Raw genomic sequence first — 20185 nt, 5'->3', positions numbered from 1 at the left:
CACAGCGGCCTCTCGCGGATTCGCGAAATCAAAAACGGCAAAAATACGTGCCTCCCGGGACGTATTTCGCGGTCTCCAGAAATGTCCACGGGACTACGTTCCCAGAATGAGCCTGGGTTGGTTGACGCACTAACCACTACACCACTGGCGCTGACAATATAATAAGATTTTAACGTAAGGATCTCTTTGTAATATCCCCCGGTTGTATATTCTTCTGTTCATCCATTATTTTTTGTATTGTGTATTTAACAACAGAGTAACGATTGTAGAAACATAACATTATCCATGATTCTCAGAGATGTGGAGGGCAGACCATGCTGAGAGATCTTCCACTCACTAAACTGTGAACAACATAACCCTGCTGTAAGGTCGTCTTATTTGATGAATAGTTTTATGCATCAAATCACAGTTTGCAATGTTGTGCTCTTGCTGAAGTTAGTTGCTGTGCAATATGATTTGTTACGTTATAAAATTGATCATAGGAAACAATTAATTAAAAACTGCTGGAATTAAGACCACTGAAACAGGAGGGGGACTAATGAATGCTAGTTCCAGTTTGATGGATAAACAGGAAGGAATATCTGCTGAATGTATAAAAAGTAAAGCAAAGTAATCTCCAGGTAAATGCAACGGTGTAGGACACTACTGTAGCACTACATACTGCATACTACATTCACTCACTACTGAAGACAGCAGTCAGTCAGTCAGTGTTCAGTGTATATCGTGCAGCACTTCACAGCCACATGATCTCTTCATTACTAAAAGACTATGCATGAGACTGATGAACACAAGCACACATGAAGCTCTCAATGGAGTGACAGCCGATCAGACATGCAGAGGTCGGACGCACAGCTGGACCAGCATCATATATGACTGTTTGGCCTGCTCAGAACAACACGTTACATTCTCAGATTAAAAAGGTACACGGTGGTACAAATAATGTTCCTTAAGGCAGTGTTTCCCAACCCTGTTCCTGGAGGCACACCAACAGTACATATTTTGGATGTCTCCCTCATCTGACCCATTAACTTCAGGTGTTGGAGTCTCTTCTGATGTTCTGCTGAGTTGTTTCAGGTGTGTTTGATTAGGGAGAGAATGAAAATGTGTACTGTTGGTGTGCCTTCAGGAACAGGGTTGGGAAACACTCCCTTAAGGAACCGTTTTGTACCTTTGTAAAAGTTGTACCTTATATGGTACAGAAAAGACCTCTTATGATACCATTCCGTACCTTTTATGTTGCAATTAAAAAGGAGGTACACAATTGTTCTCATAATAAAGGTACATAAGTGTTGGACAATTCTTTCTTTATTACAATATCTATGAAAATAAATATTACTGGAAAGGCAAAGGGATTTTATGAATAATTTCTATATTAAAACATGAATCATCATTTAAAAGCATATGTTTAAAGAAACTCAAAAACATTAATTATAAAGTTCTATAAAACAAAACAACTGGTAAAACACAACTATAGATATTGTAAACTAAGCATTTAAGGCATTTTTAATAAACATTTGGTCAGCATTTTCTGATAAATACATTTCCATTATTGATATTCACTCCTTCTGGTGTTTGCTTTCCACTATACACACGTGAGCTGGCAAAAGTTCTGCATATGCAAAGTGTTCATGCAGACGTTTTACTATAGTAAAGCTAATTAAACATTGTGCATATCTCAGTACAGTCTCAGAAATAAAGGTACACGAGCTCTCACTAGAGGTACAAATTTGTTCCTAAAAGGTCCATATTAATATCTCAAGGGTACATATTAGTACCTACAAAGTACAAAAGTGTTCCTCTTAAAATTTGTAGGTACTCATATATACTTTTGAGGTACCAATATGGACTCTTCGAGTACAAATGTGTACCTTTTGAAAAGATACCACTCCAGTGACAGCTCTCGTACCTTTATTTCTGAGAGTGTACAATACTTTTGCATACTTCTATTTCTATTTTAAAATTAAGTATATTAAATAAACTTGTGATTACGAAGGTATTGTGTGAAAATTGGAGAAAAATAGTTTTATATTGTAGAGGGAGAATGTGTTTCAGAAACATTTCTGTTAAAAGTGTTGTGAAATGTTCAGCAATAAATATATCTTATGATTTATGTGAAAGTATTTTTTATTCTTTATTGTAAATAAAAAAACTCCATTTACATAATTTACATAATGTATTTGATGTTTTATATTTACTGAAAATAAATTGACGCATTTTGGATAAAGCAAAATACCTTTAAATAGTTCTTGAAGGAACACAAAGTGTAGACTAAGGTATAAAGTGTCACTGTAGTGATGCCTTCATGCATCAGATTTGTACCTTTGATGAAGGTACAATATTGTATCTGCAGGTTTTAAAAACCACAGGTACATTTTGGTTTTCCATGGTACAAATCATGTCCTTAAAGGTACAAACTGCAATGCTACAAGTGTGTTTCTTTGTCTTAAGGTACAATTCTGTTCCATTAAAAGGTACTGCCCCAGTGACAAGGGTTTGTACCTTCTTTGGTACAACATTGTACCATTTTTTTCTGAGAGTGTACTATGCAATGATCCAAATGAAAACTGACATCAGCATTAGGAAGAAAGTGCAATGCAAAAACTATCAATATAGAGACACAAAATAAGAGAAAGTATTGTTTTCTGGAAATTGATGTCAATAATAAATCATTCAGTGAGATCAGGAAAAATGGTTTATTGTTTTTTTTTTTCTGACTCCACAGACAGACGTGTTCTTATGTAAAGAATGATTACAGTGTCTGGAGTGAAAGCATCTTGATTTAAGAGCATCTTTCCCGGACTGAGGAAGAGCAGTCCAACCAGAGGTGTAAATTCAATTCATAAGAAACACCTTCGTGTTGCTTAAAACCATGTTAAAAATGCATGAGATGAGCAGCATGAACATTCTGCTGAATGTCTCCTCTGTTGTTTCATAGAACAATTAATGTTATCTGACCCTTTCATGAAAGCAGAACCCCCCCCCCAAATAAATAAATAAATAAATAATTAAAGGAAATACTGACATTATGACAATAACAATCATAATAAATGAATGTGTGGAGCCCGTGCTGTCAGAACATGCTGATCTCAGGTCAGGTGCATGACACACATGCAAAAGATGAATCAGGCCTGTGTGTGCGCGTACAGGTATATGTGGTTTACAGGGACACAAAGTTGTATAATAGCATGTATAAGACTTAGTTGTAATCCACTGAGGTGTCCCTTAACCGTGTGTCCTTGTAAAAATCATACTCAATTAAGTCATTTGAAATTGACAATTTGCCACGTTTCCTGTGAGGCTTAGGTTTATATAATATGTGATTTTTAATGTACGCTCTCAGAAATAAAGGTACGAGAGCTGTCACTGGAGTGGTATCTTTTCATAAGGTACACATTTGTACTTGAAGGGTCCATATTGGTACCTCAAAAGTATATATGAGTACCTACAAATGTTAAGAGGAACACTTTTGTACTTTTTAGGTACTAATATGTACCCTTGAGGTATTAATATGGACCTTTTAAGAACAAATTTGTACCTTATGAAAAGGTACCACCCCAGTGACAGCTCTTGTACCTTTATTTCTGAGAGTGTATGAAATACATTACGCCTATGGAGTGTCACTGTAAATCACAAGTCTGTGTGTGTGTGTGTGTGTGTACAGGTATATGTGATTGATGTGAAGGACATAAAGTTGTATAATGACATGGGTTTGAATAGTTGTACTCTATTAAGGCGCCCCTTTACCTCATGTCCCTGTAATTTGAAAAGTTTAAGTCATGCTTAATGAAGTCGTTCAAAAGTTGCCACGTTTCCAGTTGGGTTTAGTAGTAGGGTCATGTAATAAGTGGTTTTTACTGTATAAAATACATTACGCCTATGGAGAGTCACTGTAAACTGCATACTAGTATGCATGTACGTATGTATGTATGTATGTACGTATGTATGTATGTATGTATGTATGTATGTATGTGTGTGTTTGTGTGTGTGAATCCACGTACCCATTTCTCCATGTCTATGAGCTGTGGAGCGATGGAGACACAACAGAAAGGAAAGAAAGGGAACATCATGCTTCCATCATCATGAAGAAACACACTAGGCTCCGTCATTTCAGCAGAGGATGATGGGAACACAAAGGATCCTCTTTAATTTGTAATTAAATCCTTGCTTTCAAGTTTCTTTTTACTCAACTGACTTTATTATGCATTCAGTGCTTGTTATTTATATTTGGTTACCTCCAAACCGCAGGAGGGAAAATTCTGAAAACAAATGAATAATAAACGTCTGTGGGTCATCAGAGTTCAAAGGTCATCCTCTGCTTGTCAATGAACGGAGACGTGATGTGGATGTTTTATTTAGCGTTGATACGCTTTTTGTTTTCAGTCACAAAAACAAAGGATAAAACATCATTTCCTTCAGTATGATCAGATGGTTAGTGAGTTAGTGAGTCAATCATTAGGTCATTAATAAATGAGGCAGAGCTGGAATGAGAAAGAAACAAAAAGAGCTCATTGTAGATCTCATCGGCTCATCGTGAGGTCAAAACACACATGGACACACACACACTAACTCACAACACCAGTTAAAGGAATAATTCAGCTCTGACATTCAATGAAAGCTCCAGAACAGACACAAAGACCTCAAAGTCTCATAGAGCCATATTATTGGGGGTTTTAACTTAGAGGTGCAGTGTGTTAGTTTGACACCCAGTGGTTGAGCTAGGTATTGCACTCCTGGATCAAAACGCATTTGTACTCGGCTCCACACAAGCGCAGGTTGCCAGATTGACGTGAGTGTGCCTGACTAATCGAGCCTAAAGGTTGATTAAGGGCTGATTTGAATCGTTTTCTAACTAAACGACGCAATAGCAGGAATATTTTTCCACATTAAAAGGATAACAACTATCAATCATTCAGCATGTACTTATAATAATGTTAAAAAGGTTTAATATGTATTAATTAGATCATAAACCTTAGCATTTCCTGGAGTGCAGAGCAGTAATGTTATTCTGTGCTTCTGAATGGCTGTATTTAAATGTCTGTGGTGTTTCGTCTGGTGCAAACAGCCAAATAGCTTTTCACTGCAAATCTGGTCACATAGCGTGTTGTTAGGACACGGGGTTACAATGTAACCTGCTCACCTAATATTTACACTCGTAATATTTATATTATTTGCTAATTAATAACCTCATGTGGAACTCTGAATCTGCATCTCATTTCGGAGTCTGCTACTGTCCACCGGAGGTCGCATTTCAGTCATGAGCACATGCTTTGAGTGCCTATCTGAATGAATGAATGAAATACGTTGTTTTCCACCAAGGCAACCCGGGGTGCTGAAATATAATTGGCTAAACTGGCATTGGGCGGATTAAAAGAACCAAAGTAAAGACACGTTCCAGCACGTAACGCATGTTTTCAAAGCAGAATACCTGACTTCAGCATTGTTTATCAGATAAATATGTTCACTGAGCATGTTTCTGAAATATCTGCAAACATATTATAGTGTTTTTATGCTTTATAAGAGTCAGAAACTCACATACAGCACATTTACTGATACCTAAATCCTCAAAGGTAAGGATTATCTATTGCCGATATAAAGAAATATTAATATTCTGCAAAATTAAGTAAATGTTTCCCAAATTAAGCCATTTAAACACAAAAGTTAAAATTAAAATGAATATTAAATATTATCTGGAAAATAATTCCATATTAACTTGAAGCCTATTTTATAATTACATAATAAGAATGTATTAATTAGTTGTTGTTTACAGATATGTGAATGTTTTTGTGTTTTTTTGTTAACTAGTACTGGCAACAGTACAGCAGTCACTGTGAGTGTCATGGCAGAGAAATAACCTCTAGTTTGCAGAATACTGCTGTTGCCACATCACATAAATTTCATTTCAAAACTTAAGGAAGAAATGTAGTTGTTTAGACAAATGTTTATTTATAATCGTAGCTGTGTTGTGTTTAAATGCTTTAGGAGATCATCACTCATGCAGCCAATTGAGAGTTCCCTTACCCCGGTCTCTCCTGTGGTTAAATGTGAAATTTATTTTGCGTCCTACATATAAAATGACTTTTTATTTAAATTAGTAACAGAGAATTCTGCTCCACTGTCAAACATGACCTTCTGAAATTGCAATATTTTAGTTTTAAAACACTCATAATTTGTTTTTATTTACACACTTGTTCCATGAACCGTTTTATAATAGTGTTATATACACTATGAACAGCAGCTATGCTAATTATTCTCTTTATTCTCCATTTCCACCTGGGGATATTCTTCCTGAGGCCCTCACACTATGCAGAGTCACTGATTCGATCCAAGACCAACGACGAGATGATCCCAAGGTTTCTATAATCCTGGACCAGGCCGTATCCTGAGCAGCTACTGTGGTGGTCATGGAAGAGTGGAGAACATGAGACGCTCCAGATTCCTGTGACGCTCCAGAGACAGACGAGTCTTCGCTGAGGCCAGCTTCCAGCCTCCGCCACTGAGACTGCAGCTCTGCACAAGACGTTTGGCCAGCGGATAAATTAAAATGGTCGTGCCCAACTGAGCCTGGTTTCTCTCAAGGTTTTTTTTCTTCACTTCCGCCATTAGTGAAGTTTTTTTCCCTCTCCGCTGTCGCCTCTGGCTTGCATGGTTCAGGATCTATAGAGCTGCACATCGTTGGATTTGCTCTTCAGTGTTTGGACTCTCAGTAGTGATTATTAAACCACACTGAACTGAGCTCAACTGAACTGAACTTAAACACTACAAACTGAACTACACTGTTCCTATTTACTGTGAGCTTTTATGTGAAGCTGCTTTGACACAATCTACATTGTAAAAGCGCTACACAAATAAAGGTGAATTGAACTGAATAATTGTAATTTATAGTTACTGTAAATATATCACACAATGGCATGGTTGTATATGAGTTCTGAGTCACAGCAGTGCTGATATCCAGCCATACAGCACTGCTACTGGTGTGATACTCCGCATATATGCTAACTCTGCTTAAGTCACACAATGCTGTAAAACTAAAATGCCATTGACTGACCGCTGTGTGTTGTAACTGTTGCAACACATAAATCCTGAATGACATCTGAGAGCTTCTGTGAAAAACTTCTATTAATAATGTATTTGATTTCAATTAGTCCAAACACATCATGTGACTTCAGAAACCTGAAATGATGATCAAGTCTGGACTCTCTTGACTGTACATTTGCCTGTATTTTGTTTGTTGTGGAGCTTGACAGATGTGATCAAACATTTTCTGGCTGATTTATTCCTGTAAACTGCTGTTGTTACTCTCAGACTGCTCTATCAGAAGTGAAATGTGTTTATTTCTCATATGTTCTCACTGATCTGCTGTTGATATGATGTTAGTTTGATGCTGATTAGTGTTAAACAGCAGCGCTGCACTTATATAACTGAACACATGAGTGAACCTGGACTAAACCTCACTTACTGAGAGAGTGTGTGTGTGTGTGAGATGTGGGTGTTTGCTGCAGTTTGCCCATCCCACTGAAACAGAGAGGAATCTCACACACACACACACATGCTCACACTCTCTCATCCTCCACCCATCAGCCGCAGTGTGTAGGAATAAACTCAGGCTTCTATAAATGCGACTAACATCACATCCTCCGTGATCAAGCCAACTGGACCTGAAAGAGAACCGTCACCGTTAAAGTGTGAATCAGAGCGAGCGATTGAGTTTGATCTTCCCCTTCCTCCTCCACATGTGACGTTTCTTCACACACAGTGAGACACTTCTGCATTGGCAGCATCCGTCTGTCTCTCTCTCACACACACCCACTGCATCTCACTGCGCTCCTGCTACGCTCAGCATTTACTCCTCCAGATCTCCTCTTTCATCCACACACACACACACTCTCTCTATTGTGGTTGTAATTCAGGGTTGTTATTTATTTATTTATTTATTTATTTATTCCATTGCTGTAAAAGGAAGAGCAGAGGTGGGCGAAACTGATCACTCCACTGATGCAAATGTGATTCTTTGCTCAAACATGGAATGTTTAACAGATAAAACCAAAATAATACATAAATACATATAAGTAAAATAAAAAATAAATAAAATAAAACAAAAAATACATAAATATCAAATAAATAAATAAATCAAATAAAAATTAAATAAATATAAATATAAATCAAAAATAATAAAAATAACAACTAAACAAATAATCTAAATAAATAAATAAATAAATAAATAAAAATAACTAAATATAAGTATAAAAAATAAATACAAATAAAACAAAAAACTAAATGACATAAACTAATAAATAAATAAATAATATATAAAATAAAATAAAACTAAAACTAATAACTAATATAAATAAATATAACAATATATAATAAATTAAATACATACATATATATAAATAAATAAATAAAAAATATAATATAATAAATAAATTAATAAGTAAATATATAAATATCAGTATAAAAAATAAATAAAAAAATAAAACAAAAATAAATATAAATAAATGAATAAATTAATAAATAAATATAAATAAATAAATAAATAAATAATAAATAATAAAAAATAAATAAATAAATATAAATAAATAACTAAATATATAAATTAATAAATAAATAAAAATAAATATAAATAAATAAATAAATAAATAAATAAAAAATAATAAAATAAAACAAAAACTAACTAAATAAATAAATATAAATAAATAAAAAATAAATAAAATAAAACAAAAATAAATAAATAAATGTAAATAAATAAATATATAAATTAATAAATAAATAAAAATAAATATAAATAAATAAATATAAATAAATAAAAAATAAATAAATAAAACAAAAACTAACTAAATAAAAATATAAATAAATAAAAAATAAATAAAATAAAACAAAAATAAATAAATAAATATAAATAAATAAATTAATTAATAAATAAATAAAAATAAATATAAATAAATAAATAAATATAAATAAATAAAATAAAATAAAACAAAAACTAACTAAATAAATAAATATAAATAAATAAATATAAATAAATAAATAAATAAATAAATAAATAAATAAATAAATAAATAAATAAATAAAAAATAAATAAATAAGAAAATATAAATAAATAAATAAATAAATAATCGTTATTATTTATTAATAAATATGGTATTTATTAACCATAATTTAATTCATTTTAGCCCGTTATACAGTGAATCAAGTCACAGTCGAATAATGTTTGTATAATGTAGAGGTCCATGAGCTGACAAATAGCTAATAATTAATAAATATTATGTTATTCTAATAACAATTAATTTATAATTTTACATTGTAATATACTTTTATTCTAATTAATCAAATTGTTTCATTCTAAATCTGGTCAATTTTACACATTTTAAGTAAAATCCTTACTAATTATTTAAGTTATGTTATTATTATTATGAGCAATTCCAGCGTTATGGATGTCACATTTGCAGTAAAAATTGAAAACATAAACTCACAGAGAAAGCAGATGTTAACATTATATTAAAGCATCTGTTTATATTTTCCAAACAACTAATCACAGAGTTATGAGATAAGGAAAATATCAACCTGAAAACATTTTTTATAATTTAAATTAGGAGAATAACCATGCGTTATGGATGTGATGAAAAAAGTCTGCGGGTTTACAGTAGACAACATACTTTGTAGAAATTCTGTGAATTAAACATCACAATCTCAAAGAAACAATGCTAATCAACAGGATAAGAGTTGCTCAGTATAGAACAAACATGACTGAGTTTAGGAATAAAGATCTCTGTTATGGATAATAATAATAATTATTATTCCTTACATTTATATAGGGCTTTTCTGGACACTCAATAAGCTTCACACATAGGGGGGACTCTTCTCATCCACCACCAGTGTGCAGCATCAACTTGGATGATGCGACAGCAGCCATATTGCGCCAGATCGAACACCACACACCAGCTGATTGGTGGAGAGGAGCCAATTATGATATGGGGATGGTCAGGATGGTCAATTTGGTCAGGATGCCAGGGTTTAACCCCTATTCTTTTTTTTAAGGACATCTTGGGATTTTAAACGACCACAGAGAGTCAGAACCTTAACGTCTCATCCGAAAGACAGCGTTCATTGATCAGTATAGTGTCCTCGCCACTATAGTGGGGCATTAGGACCCACACAGACCGCAGGTTGGGCGCCCCCTGCTGGCCTCAATTACACCACTTCAGGCAGCAACCCAGCTTTCCCATGTGGTCTACCATCCCGGCACTGACCGGGCGCAGCCCTGCTTGGCTTCAGTGGGCGACCATGTGAGAGCTGCAGAGAGCTTGCTGCCGGCGTAACAGATGTGAAACTGGCACTTGTGTGACTTAGCTAAATCAAATATATTAGTTTGAAAACACTGACAGATACATTTTGGAGTATTTTTAAGCACTATAAAACACTTGCTTACACCAAAAACGTAGAAACGGTTTCACTATTTTGGTTGATATTTGCATGGAATTGCTCTATAATAAATAATTTATCTATTTTAATAGGTGAATTGTTTTGTAAAAATCTAAAGGTTTAAATTAAATGTTCTACATAAAATACATTTATATTTAAATAAGTAATGATATGTTAAAAAATGTAAACAATCTAACATGTCCATTGTTTATTATTAGTTATAATGTTAATGGCTGTATTGCATTGCTCTACCAACTAAATAAACAAAAACACATCTTAATGTTACGAGAAATACAGATTTAAACTAAATTAAGCTAACTAGTTTATTCATTCATTCATTCATTTTCCTTCGGCTTAATTCCTTTATTAATCAGGGGTCACACAGCAGAATGAACCACCAACTTATCCAGCGTGTGTTTTGCACAGCGGATGTCCTTCCAGCTGCAACCCATCACTGGGAAACACCCATACACAGGAGAACATGCAAACTCCACACAGAAATGTCAACTGACCCAGCCGGGACCCAAACCAGCGAGCTTCTTGCTTTGAGGCCGCGGTGCTAACCACTGAGCCACCATGTCACCCTAACTAGTTTATTCCTAGTTAATTTAATCTATATATTAAATAAAAAACAAATCAAACATCTTATTTATGGATTTAAACTGTCGAATTCTCATGTTGTTCAATTGCCAGAAACACAGGATGTGTGTCACTGATGCTGTAAAGACATTATAACGTGACGGTAAAGTGTGTTGTGTTCATAGGAGGATGAGGAAGATGATCATACAGACAGTAAAGTGACACTGTGTTGATGTTTCTGTCTCTATAGCAACTGTGTCATCAAATCAGCGTTCAATCACTGTGAAGATGCTTCAGACAAACAACACTCGTCTATCATCAGCGGCGCAGTGAAACCTGTGATAGGATGCATTCAGCTTTATCAGGACAAAATGATTGAGATGAACACTAGCAGAGCGTAGAATCACAGTCAAACCGATTACTAGACCTGACAATACAACTGCATGATCAGCTGATTATTTCACCTCATTCAGTTCATCTGAAAAACAACAATCGCTGAGCACTTCAAGCTCCAATCACATGTATCACGGGCAGTGTTAGGAGTAATGCATTACAAGTGAGTTACGGGTCCCACTTTAAATTAGGTGGCCTTAATCCCACACTCAATGAGAGGATGCAGGAACAAAACCAAGTTGGCAGAACCTTACATTTCTGTGATGGAAGTAATCTCATTATTCTGAATGGATCAGACAAATAATAAACACCTTGCTTTCCACTTTCATTAATCTGTATATATGGCATTAAGAGTAGCTTGAGGGTCAGGAAGTTCTCAGGAGATAAGATTAACCTACATTATTATTTTTGATGTGTTTTTTTTTAAGGTTAATGAAGGTGTAGGCCATGGGTGTCCAAACTCGGTCCTGGAGGGCCGGTGTCCTGCAGAGTTTTGCTCCAGCTTGCTTCAACACACCTGCTAGGAAGGTTCTAGTATATCTAGAAAGACCTTGATTTGCTGGTTTAGGAGTGTTTGATTAGGGTTGGAGCTAAACTCTCCAGGACACTGGCCCTCCAGGACCGAGTTTGGACACCCATGGTGTAGGCTATATGGTGCATTGTTCATTGCAGATCTCCTTTATTTAAAAAAAAAAAAGAAGGAAAAAATCTTGTAAGTTATAAAACAGATCAATTCTCAGGCACGTCAGAAAAAGCAACACAAAAAAAGCTATTAAAAAGTAACGCAATGCATTACTTATCATGAAAAGTAACTCAGTGATGCAGCTAGTTACCGTTTTGGGGAGTAACTCAATATTGTAATGCCCAACACTGGTCATGGGGTATTTTGATTTTATAAATATTAGTCAAATATCAGGAGCAAGCAAATAAAAAAGAGAAATTAACACTTTTATTCAACAATGAGTCTCTAAACTGATCAAAAGTGACAATAAACACATTTAAATGCTACTTTTTCAAATGAATGCCATTCTGCTGAACTTAATATTCATCTGTAAATCCTAAAAAATTCAATCACGGTGTCAAAACACAGTTGAAAGCAAAATTATTCGTCCTCCTGTGAATTATTTTTTATATTTCCCAACAGAGCGAGGACATTTTTACAGTATTTCCTATAAAACATTTCTGGAGAAAGTCTTATTTAGTTTGTTTGGCTGGAATAAAAGCACAAACCACTGTTATACAATGACTTGACTAATTAACTGAATTTGCCTAGTTAATCCAATATGCTTATTTCACGCGGACGCCATTTTAAAGAACCAAAGCGAGGCTGTGGTGGGAAGAAACCCAGATGTATAGGATCAGCACTGTAAACATTGCAGTAACATGCTGTGGACTACAAAGCCCCAGGTGTTAACATGATTTCAAAATGCAGAAATGCTGTAAACATGACTTTAATATCATTCAGGAAGTTTAATTTAAACAATTAAAAGCAATTTAGCATCAAACAACATCACTTTAGGAGTAATATGCTCAAGGCTTCAGTTCATGGCACCAGTTAAACACCGTGAGGATGCTTTCCTGCTTCAGCCTATGTAACCCAGTGATTGATAAAACACTGCAGTCCTCTGTAGCACACTCTCATGTTGTCAGTAAGTGTTGTCCTGGTACTGAAGTTTTAAAAACGTCCATTTCCTGCTAACATTCAAGCACCGCTGAATGCGTTCATAAACAGCGCTGATTTACCATAGTATTCACCAGTGCTCATCAGTTTACCGCTCTTCACCCAGTGCAAACACAGATACACGGACACTGGAGCACGAAGCAGCCGCGAAGATCAGTCGAGTTAGACGAGCGATCTGCTTGATGTGTTTGTACTCGGTAATCAGCGGAGAGTGAACTGATGACCTTCTCGGCCAATCACAGACATTTCTGTTGAGCACGTGAACACAATGGCAGATCAGTGCCTTAAATGTTAACAGGAAATGGATGTTTTTTTCTTTTAATTCAGTATCATGACGAGTCTAATATAGTGAAAGAATTAATTCATTAACTTGAGTTTGATAAATGGCATCTAAAACGTGTGTTTGGGAAAGAAAACGTTAGCTAACTAGTGCCATTTCCCTGATCTTAGCTGAAAATAAGCTCTGATATCCCTTATTATTTTCACCATTCATTCAGAAACGGACCTTCAGGTCACTCGGAAGGTGGTGAAATGATAAATTTGTGTCACTCTCTCTTCGCTGATAAGATATACAGCCAGGTACACAACGCGCCTATGTAACTCCCAACGATACTTCCGGGTTTCTTCCCACCGCAGCCTCGATTTCGCTGTTAAAAATGGCGGCCGTGTGAAATCAGTCTATTAGTTAAACCTTTAAATGTCACTTTAAGCTGAATACAAGAATCTTGCAAAATAAGTAGTAGTCCAATGAAGTACTGTCTTCATTGGAAAGAACAGAAATTAGTTATTAAAACTCTTATGTAAAAACGTACAGATAAAGCTTAAACAACACTAGGGAAATAGTTTACAAATAATACAAATTTCACAGCAGGGTTAATAATTTTTATTTCAACTGTATGAAGCACCAAATTTATCAGCCTTAATGTGCAGTTTGATGGGACGAGACATTTCTTGACCCCCATCTGCTGCCCTTTTGAATCAGATGTGCATGTGTAGGTGGATGCTGTATATAAGTGCTGGAGTAAAGACACTCACCCCCTCCGCTCTCTCCTCGGTGTTGGCCAGCATCTCCTGCAGCGCTCGCACCGACAGAGACTGCTCCAGAACAAACGTGCAGATGGACAGATCTGGAGGAACATTCTGGAAACACACATCGCTCAATCAGAAACTCTGCTGGGCTGAATGATCATTAAAGCGGACACTAAACTGCAGCCGGTGCTCTTTCTAGAGCTCAAATCATGCTTTATGTTCCTGTCCGACATGAGCAGTTACTAGGGCTGCACATTTATTCATTCATTTTCCTTTGGCTTAGTCCCTTATTCATCTGCGGTCGCCACAGCAGAATGAACCGCCAACTATTCCGGCATATGTTTTACCCAGCGGTTGCCCTTCCAGCCGCAAACCAGTGCTGCAATATTTTATTCCTTTAATCCTTTTTCATATGTAAAGATATATGTGTATTGCTGTACACCCTGTGTGTATTAAGCAATGTGTAAGTAAGGCGCACATTAGAGGTCTGCATTCCTGAATAAAGCACGGGAGCGGTCAGTAACTGGTGTAATTTTGGACGGGAGCGGGCGGTCTAACAATATCGCTCCCGACTCCTGAGCGAGCGAGCGAGCACGAGTATGTATGTGTGTGAATGAGAGAGCGTGATGCTGTGTTTAGCTTGTTTGTTGCTGTCTATATGTGTGTGCGCGAATGAGAGAGAGAAAGCTTTGTGCTGTCTGTGTGTGTGTGTGTGTGTGTGAATGAGAGAGAGTGTGATGCTGTCTGTGCATGTGTCACTTGCTAGGTGCTTATGTGTGTGTGTGTGTTTATACAGACAGCTTGTTATAGGCTGTCTGGACTCTGTATAGCTGAGTGGTTTTCGGTTTTGTTAGCGAGAACGGGCACGGCAGGTAGAAAATGGGGCAGGGCGGGCAGCGGGACAACAAATGCTGAATATAAGCAGGAGCGGTCGCATTCGGGCTAAAACCTGACGGGAGCGGGATTCAAAATTTAGTCCCGTGCAGATCTCTAGCGTACATATAACACACTCTGGTCTATTGTGCAGTCTATTTTAGTTCTTCAAAATAGCAACGCGCCAATGCACCTTAACACGCCTCCTTTTTTAGACCAGAACACCTATGGGCGCACATACAATTTGCTATTTAAACAGCGTGGTGCAAAACGTCAAAACAAACCTTGCGTCAAGCTGAAACTAGCAAACAACAATTGCGTCATGCCCCATTGCGCCGGGTTTATGAAAGGGTATTAAATGTTTGCAAATTGATGCAGTTTTTTAATCTGAATTTTTCTGAAAAATATATTTATTTGAATATCATTACATAAATAAATGATTTAAAAACATCTTATAAATTTGCATTTTTCTAGTGAAGCGTTATATTGCAAGAAATATAGTTATTGCAATACTCAACAACAATAGGTGCATATCGCATAGTTTCCCAATACTCTGCAGCCCTAATAAACATCTATACACAGACACATATATGTATACTTATGTCTACATTTGAGGATCAGTAGGGATGTCTTCATTGACTTACAGGTAAATGCAGATGAGCTAATGGCAGTTGGCAGACATCTTGAGGTTTCAGTGCCATAAAAAACATTGGAAGATCCAAAACTCTCATTGGTTTAATGTAATTTACACTATTTATTTCCTAAATGCATGGAAAATAACTTAACATGCACAAGATCCACATTTGGTCTGAGTTAAGTCAAAGAAACTGTGTTTTTTTACGCGGTCCAGTGTAAAATAGTGGCTGTTTCTAAATATGCGTTCTTCAGCGATCTTGTGTCCTCGTGTAACGTCATCATCAACTGCCAAAGTTCAGTTCCAATACTCCGCAAGAACAGAGGACGCACGAAACTTCCTGCATGTGTTCTTGCTCAGACTTGAGCACCGAAGTAGTCCCAGAAGTCATTGCCACTGGAGGTGGGAAGCGCAGCATTTTATATAGGTTTATTATTAAAGTTCAGAGACGTAACTTATTTACCTCAGGAGATTTCCTAAATGAGACGGTGAATATAAACATCACCATGAAAATCTTAATAAAGGAATAAACACATTAAGGGTGTTTATTTGCTGAAATTCGTATTAAAATTAGTTTTATTTGTATTGTGCAACGTATATTTGTGCATAGTATATAATCTGAAATAGGGAAAAACAATCAATTGTTGTATGAATGCTGTAATGTTATAAATGCATGAAGGTCACGTGACCCTCAGGAAGAACGCAGCATCTCATTTCTCACAGGACGAGTTCTCTGCTCTCGCGGTCTCCCGAGTTCGTTCTTCTGAGGTGACCTGGCGAGAAGACCTGGTCTCCACAAAAACGCAAGTCTATTCTCTGCGTTCTTGGAATTGAGAAACAGCCCGAATCTAAAAATATGAAGTCTAAAATAATCCAGTATTTTGCACTAAGCAGAATCATGACTGATCTCTGGTACAACCCTTCCTACTCCCCAAGAACTGTACTTATCCAGAGCGAGCAGAAGGGCTGCCAAAATCACTCTGGACCCCTCACACCCAGCACACTGCCTCTTTGAACTTTTACCTTCTGGTGGACGCTACAGAGCACTGCGCACCAGAACAGCCCGACACAGAAACAGTTTCTTCCCTCAGGCAATCCATCTCATGAACACTTGATGATAATAATTGTGGAACCAACATCACTACTGCTATACACTTTTATACACATATACACTTATTTAACAACACACTTTACATGCCAATTTGCACATAACAGCTGCACATATAACGTTGTATATAGTAATAAACATGTACATACACTTGTCAATCTGTATATTTGCACTCACTACTTACTTCTATTTTTTTTAAATATATTTATTATCTGTTTTTTGTCCTGTCTCTGTTATCCTGTTGCACTGTAGAAGCTCTGTCACCAAAACAAATTCCTCGTATGTGTGAACATACCTGACAATAAAGCTCTTTCTGATTCTGATTCTGATTCTGATTCTGATGATTATTCAGGTGTCAGAGAACAAACAATACCATTCAAGCACATTTCTGATCTCAAATTCACCATTTTAATGAACAGTGCTTTCGTTTCATACCTAACCAGATGTGTTCATATGTGAAAACGTATCTTTTTAACTATGTTTTGTCTTTAACATGTTTTAAAAGCAATTGTGACTTAAGTGCATTATTACACCTAATGATCAGTGTTAGGACTATAGCAAGAAACCCTACTTTCATCAAACAGTGTTGTTAGAAACATAGTGAGATGGAGAGCATGAGTCAGTTCAGACCTGAGCAATGGAACTGAATTACAGCTCTGATCTCCTGAGGAGTCTTCATGATAATGATGATTAAATGATTGACAGCCTCAGCAGACTCGTTCACATTCATATTAAAGTAACACTCCAATCCAAGAACTGCTCACTGCAGATTTGATCACTTTACATTATGAAAATCTATTTTAACCAGTTTTATGATGCACTGTTTGCATATTATTTACTTATTTGCATTTTTTAAAATAAATCTCTTTCTATATATTGTAATCCACATTCTTCATGGGTCATTGTGAGTTTTGTTAATGTGGATTAATGATGTGATTGAAGCTTGTGGCTGTAGGAATACTTCAGCGCTGTTAGAGAGTTGCTGGGATATCAGAAAGTTCACTTCATGAAGAATGACTGTGATCTTCAGCTGCAGTGACTCTGGAAACTCCTCCTACCTTTGAGTTTGACGTGGACTCCAGAAAACACAGTCTGTTCCCGAAGCCCTCGGCGGCCAGACAGAGCTTCTGCTGCTCTTTATGGAGCGTCGCCGAGCACTGGAGGACCACCTCATCATCCTGAACACACACACAAAACACACACATATCATTATCATCATCACTGGAGGACCACCTCATCATTCTGAACACACACATATCATTATCATCATCATCACTGGAGGACCACCTCATCATTCTGAACACACACATATCATTATCATCATCACTGGAGGACCACCTCATCATTCTGAACACACACACACACATCATCATCGCCATCACCATCACTGGAGGACCACCTCATCATCCTAAACACACACATAAAACACACACATATCATCATCATCATTACTGGAGGACCACCTCATCATTCTGAACACACACACACATATCATCATCATCATCATCATCATCACTGGAGGACCACCTCATCATCCTAAACACACACATAAAACACACACATATCATCATCATCATTACTGGAGGACCACCTCATCATTCTGAACACACACACACATATCATCATCATCATCATCACTGGAGGACCACCTCATCATCCTAAACACACACATAAAACACACACATATCATTATCATCATCACTGGAGGACCACCTCATCATTCTGAACACACACACACATATCATCATCATCATCATCATCATCATCATCACTGGAGGACCACCTCATCATCCTAAACACACACATAAAACACACACATATCATTATCATCATCACTGGAGGACCACCTCATCATTCTGAACACACACACACACATATCATCATCATCATCATCATCATCATCATCACTGGAGGACCACCTCATCATCCTAAACACACACATAAAACACACACATATCCTTATCATCATCACTGGAGGACCACCTCATCATCCTGAACACACAAACAAACACACAACATCCTCATCTTCATCATCACTGGAGGACCACCTCATCGTCCTGAACACACAACACACATCATCATCTTCATCACTGGAGGACTACCTCATCATCCTAAACACACACACAAAACACACATCATCATCATCTTCATCATCATCACCAGTGGAGGACCATCTCATCATGCTGAACACACACACACATACATGCTCAAAAAATACATATCATCATCCCTGGAGGACCACATCATACACACACACACACACACACACACACACACACAAAGGATAATATTCATCATCATCATCGTCGTCACTAGAGGACCCCTAGAAACTAGAAACACACACTCAGGGACGGACTTAACCAATAAGCGAGGTAAGCAGCCGCTTAGGGCCCCAGAGAATTAGGGGGTCCCGACCAATGCCAGGAAGCCTATATTAATCGTATAGCTCTTTGATACATTTTCTATCATACGTTGTAAAATCTGTCTATAACCGTTGAGATTTTAACGTTATTACTTCTTTTCAAAACAGAGGGCCCCCATGAATAATGGAACGGTCCATCCGCACTGCACATGAGCGAGGTGTGAGTGCTTCAAAGACACTGCCAGCCAGTGTTGCCAACTTAGTGACTTTTCAGACTCCCCTAGCGACAAATTTTCAAGGAATCTCAAGGAACAAAGTGTTACTGGAGATTTTTAGAGACTCTCATGTGTCCGTGGTGTACCGTTCCTAACGAAACTTTTCGCAACGAGCTGCGGGTGATGCCGTCGGTCTCTCTCGCTCGCCTCGGAGTACTCAAAGGTGGCACAGTGCCACACAGCCGTCTCTCGCCCCTGCAGCCTTGAAAGCAGATCATTCCTCTGCATACTGATGGCAAATGTTTTAGCATCGCGAGCGTGAGGTATTTCCAAAGCGATCTGCTTCTCCCGTTTTAAATGTAATAATTTAAATAGTCTGTATATTATTTTCTTGCTGCTGTTCACAATCACAGAGATTTTAGTGACACCAATCTGCCAGCGATCAGAGTAGAGGCAGGTAGAGGGTGCAAGAGTGAAAATTTTGAGAACATTTGGGGAAAAGTAGAAATACTACAAACTACGAAATGCAGCTTCCTCCGCGATCCTGCTGTCTGGCCGAAACAGATGTCAGATGATGAGCACTGTGAGCTTGAGAGAAAGCCTGTTCACATAACATTACCCAGTGAAACTGCCGCCAATTCACAAACACCAATTACTCCATTTATATGAAAAATGGTGACAAGATTAGTTTGATGGATTGTGAATTAAATTAGTTTAAATGTTTTTAAAATTATTATTACTATTAAAATCTAATCACAAAATGGCTAATTAACTGTACATCGGGGTGCCCAAACTGGGTCCTGGAGGGCCGGTGCCCTGCAAAGTTTAGTTCCAACCCCGAACAGACACGCCGTGCTAGCAAATCAAGCTCTTACTAGGCTTTCTAGAAACA

At 36.9% G+C, this 20185-nt stretch overlaps 2 protein-coding genes across 2 annotated transcripts in view; both read right to left on the bottom strand.

Annotated features, from left to right (window-relative positions):
* LOC130238133 (ryanodine receptor 2-like) overlaps positions 1-17860 on the bottom strand; it is a 274083-nt gene extending 256223 nt beyond the window's left edge. Inside the window, 2 exon segments of the mRNA XM_056469038.1 lie at positions 14108-14212; positions 17775-17860. Coding sequence (XP_056325013.1) covers positions 14108-14140 — 33 coding nt within the window. The 5' untranslated portion in view covers positions 14141-14212; positions 17775-17860.
* An 824-nt stretch (positions 17861-18684) lies between these two features.
* Positions 18685-20185, bottom strand: part of LOC130238132 (ryanodine receptor 2-like) — a 106223-nt gene continuing 104722 nt past the window's right edge. Inside the window, exon 4 of the mRNA XM_056469037.1 lies at positions 18685-18708. Coding sequence (XP_056325012.1) covers positions 18685-18708 — 24 coding nt within the window. The remainder of the gene's footprint in view (positions 18709-20185) is intronic.

Source organism: Danio aesculapii, chromosome 12, assembly GCF_903798145.1.
Source record: "Danio aesculapii chromosome 12, fDanAes4.1, whole genome shotgun sequence".
NCBI classification, from domain to species: Eukaryota; Metazoa; Chordata; class Actinopteri; order Cypriniformes; family Danionidae; genus Danio; species Danio aesculapii.
Note: the sequence above shows the minus strand (reverse complement) of the source record. Positions and strands in the feature narration are given on the sequence as shown.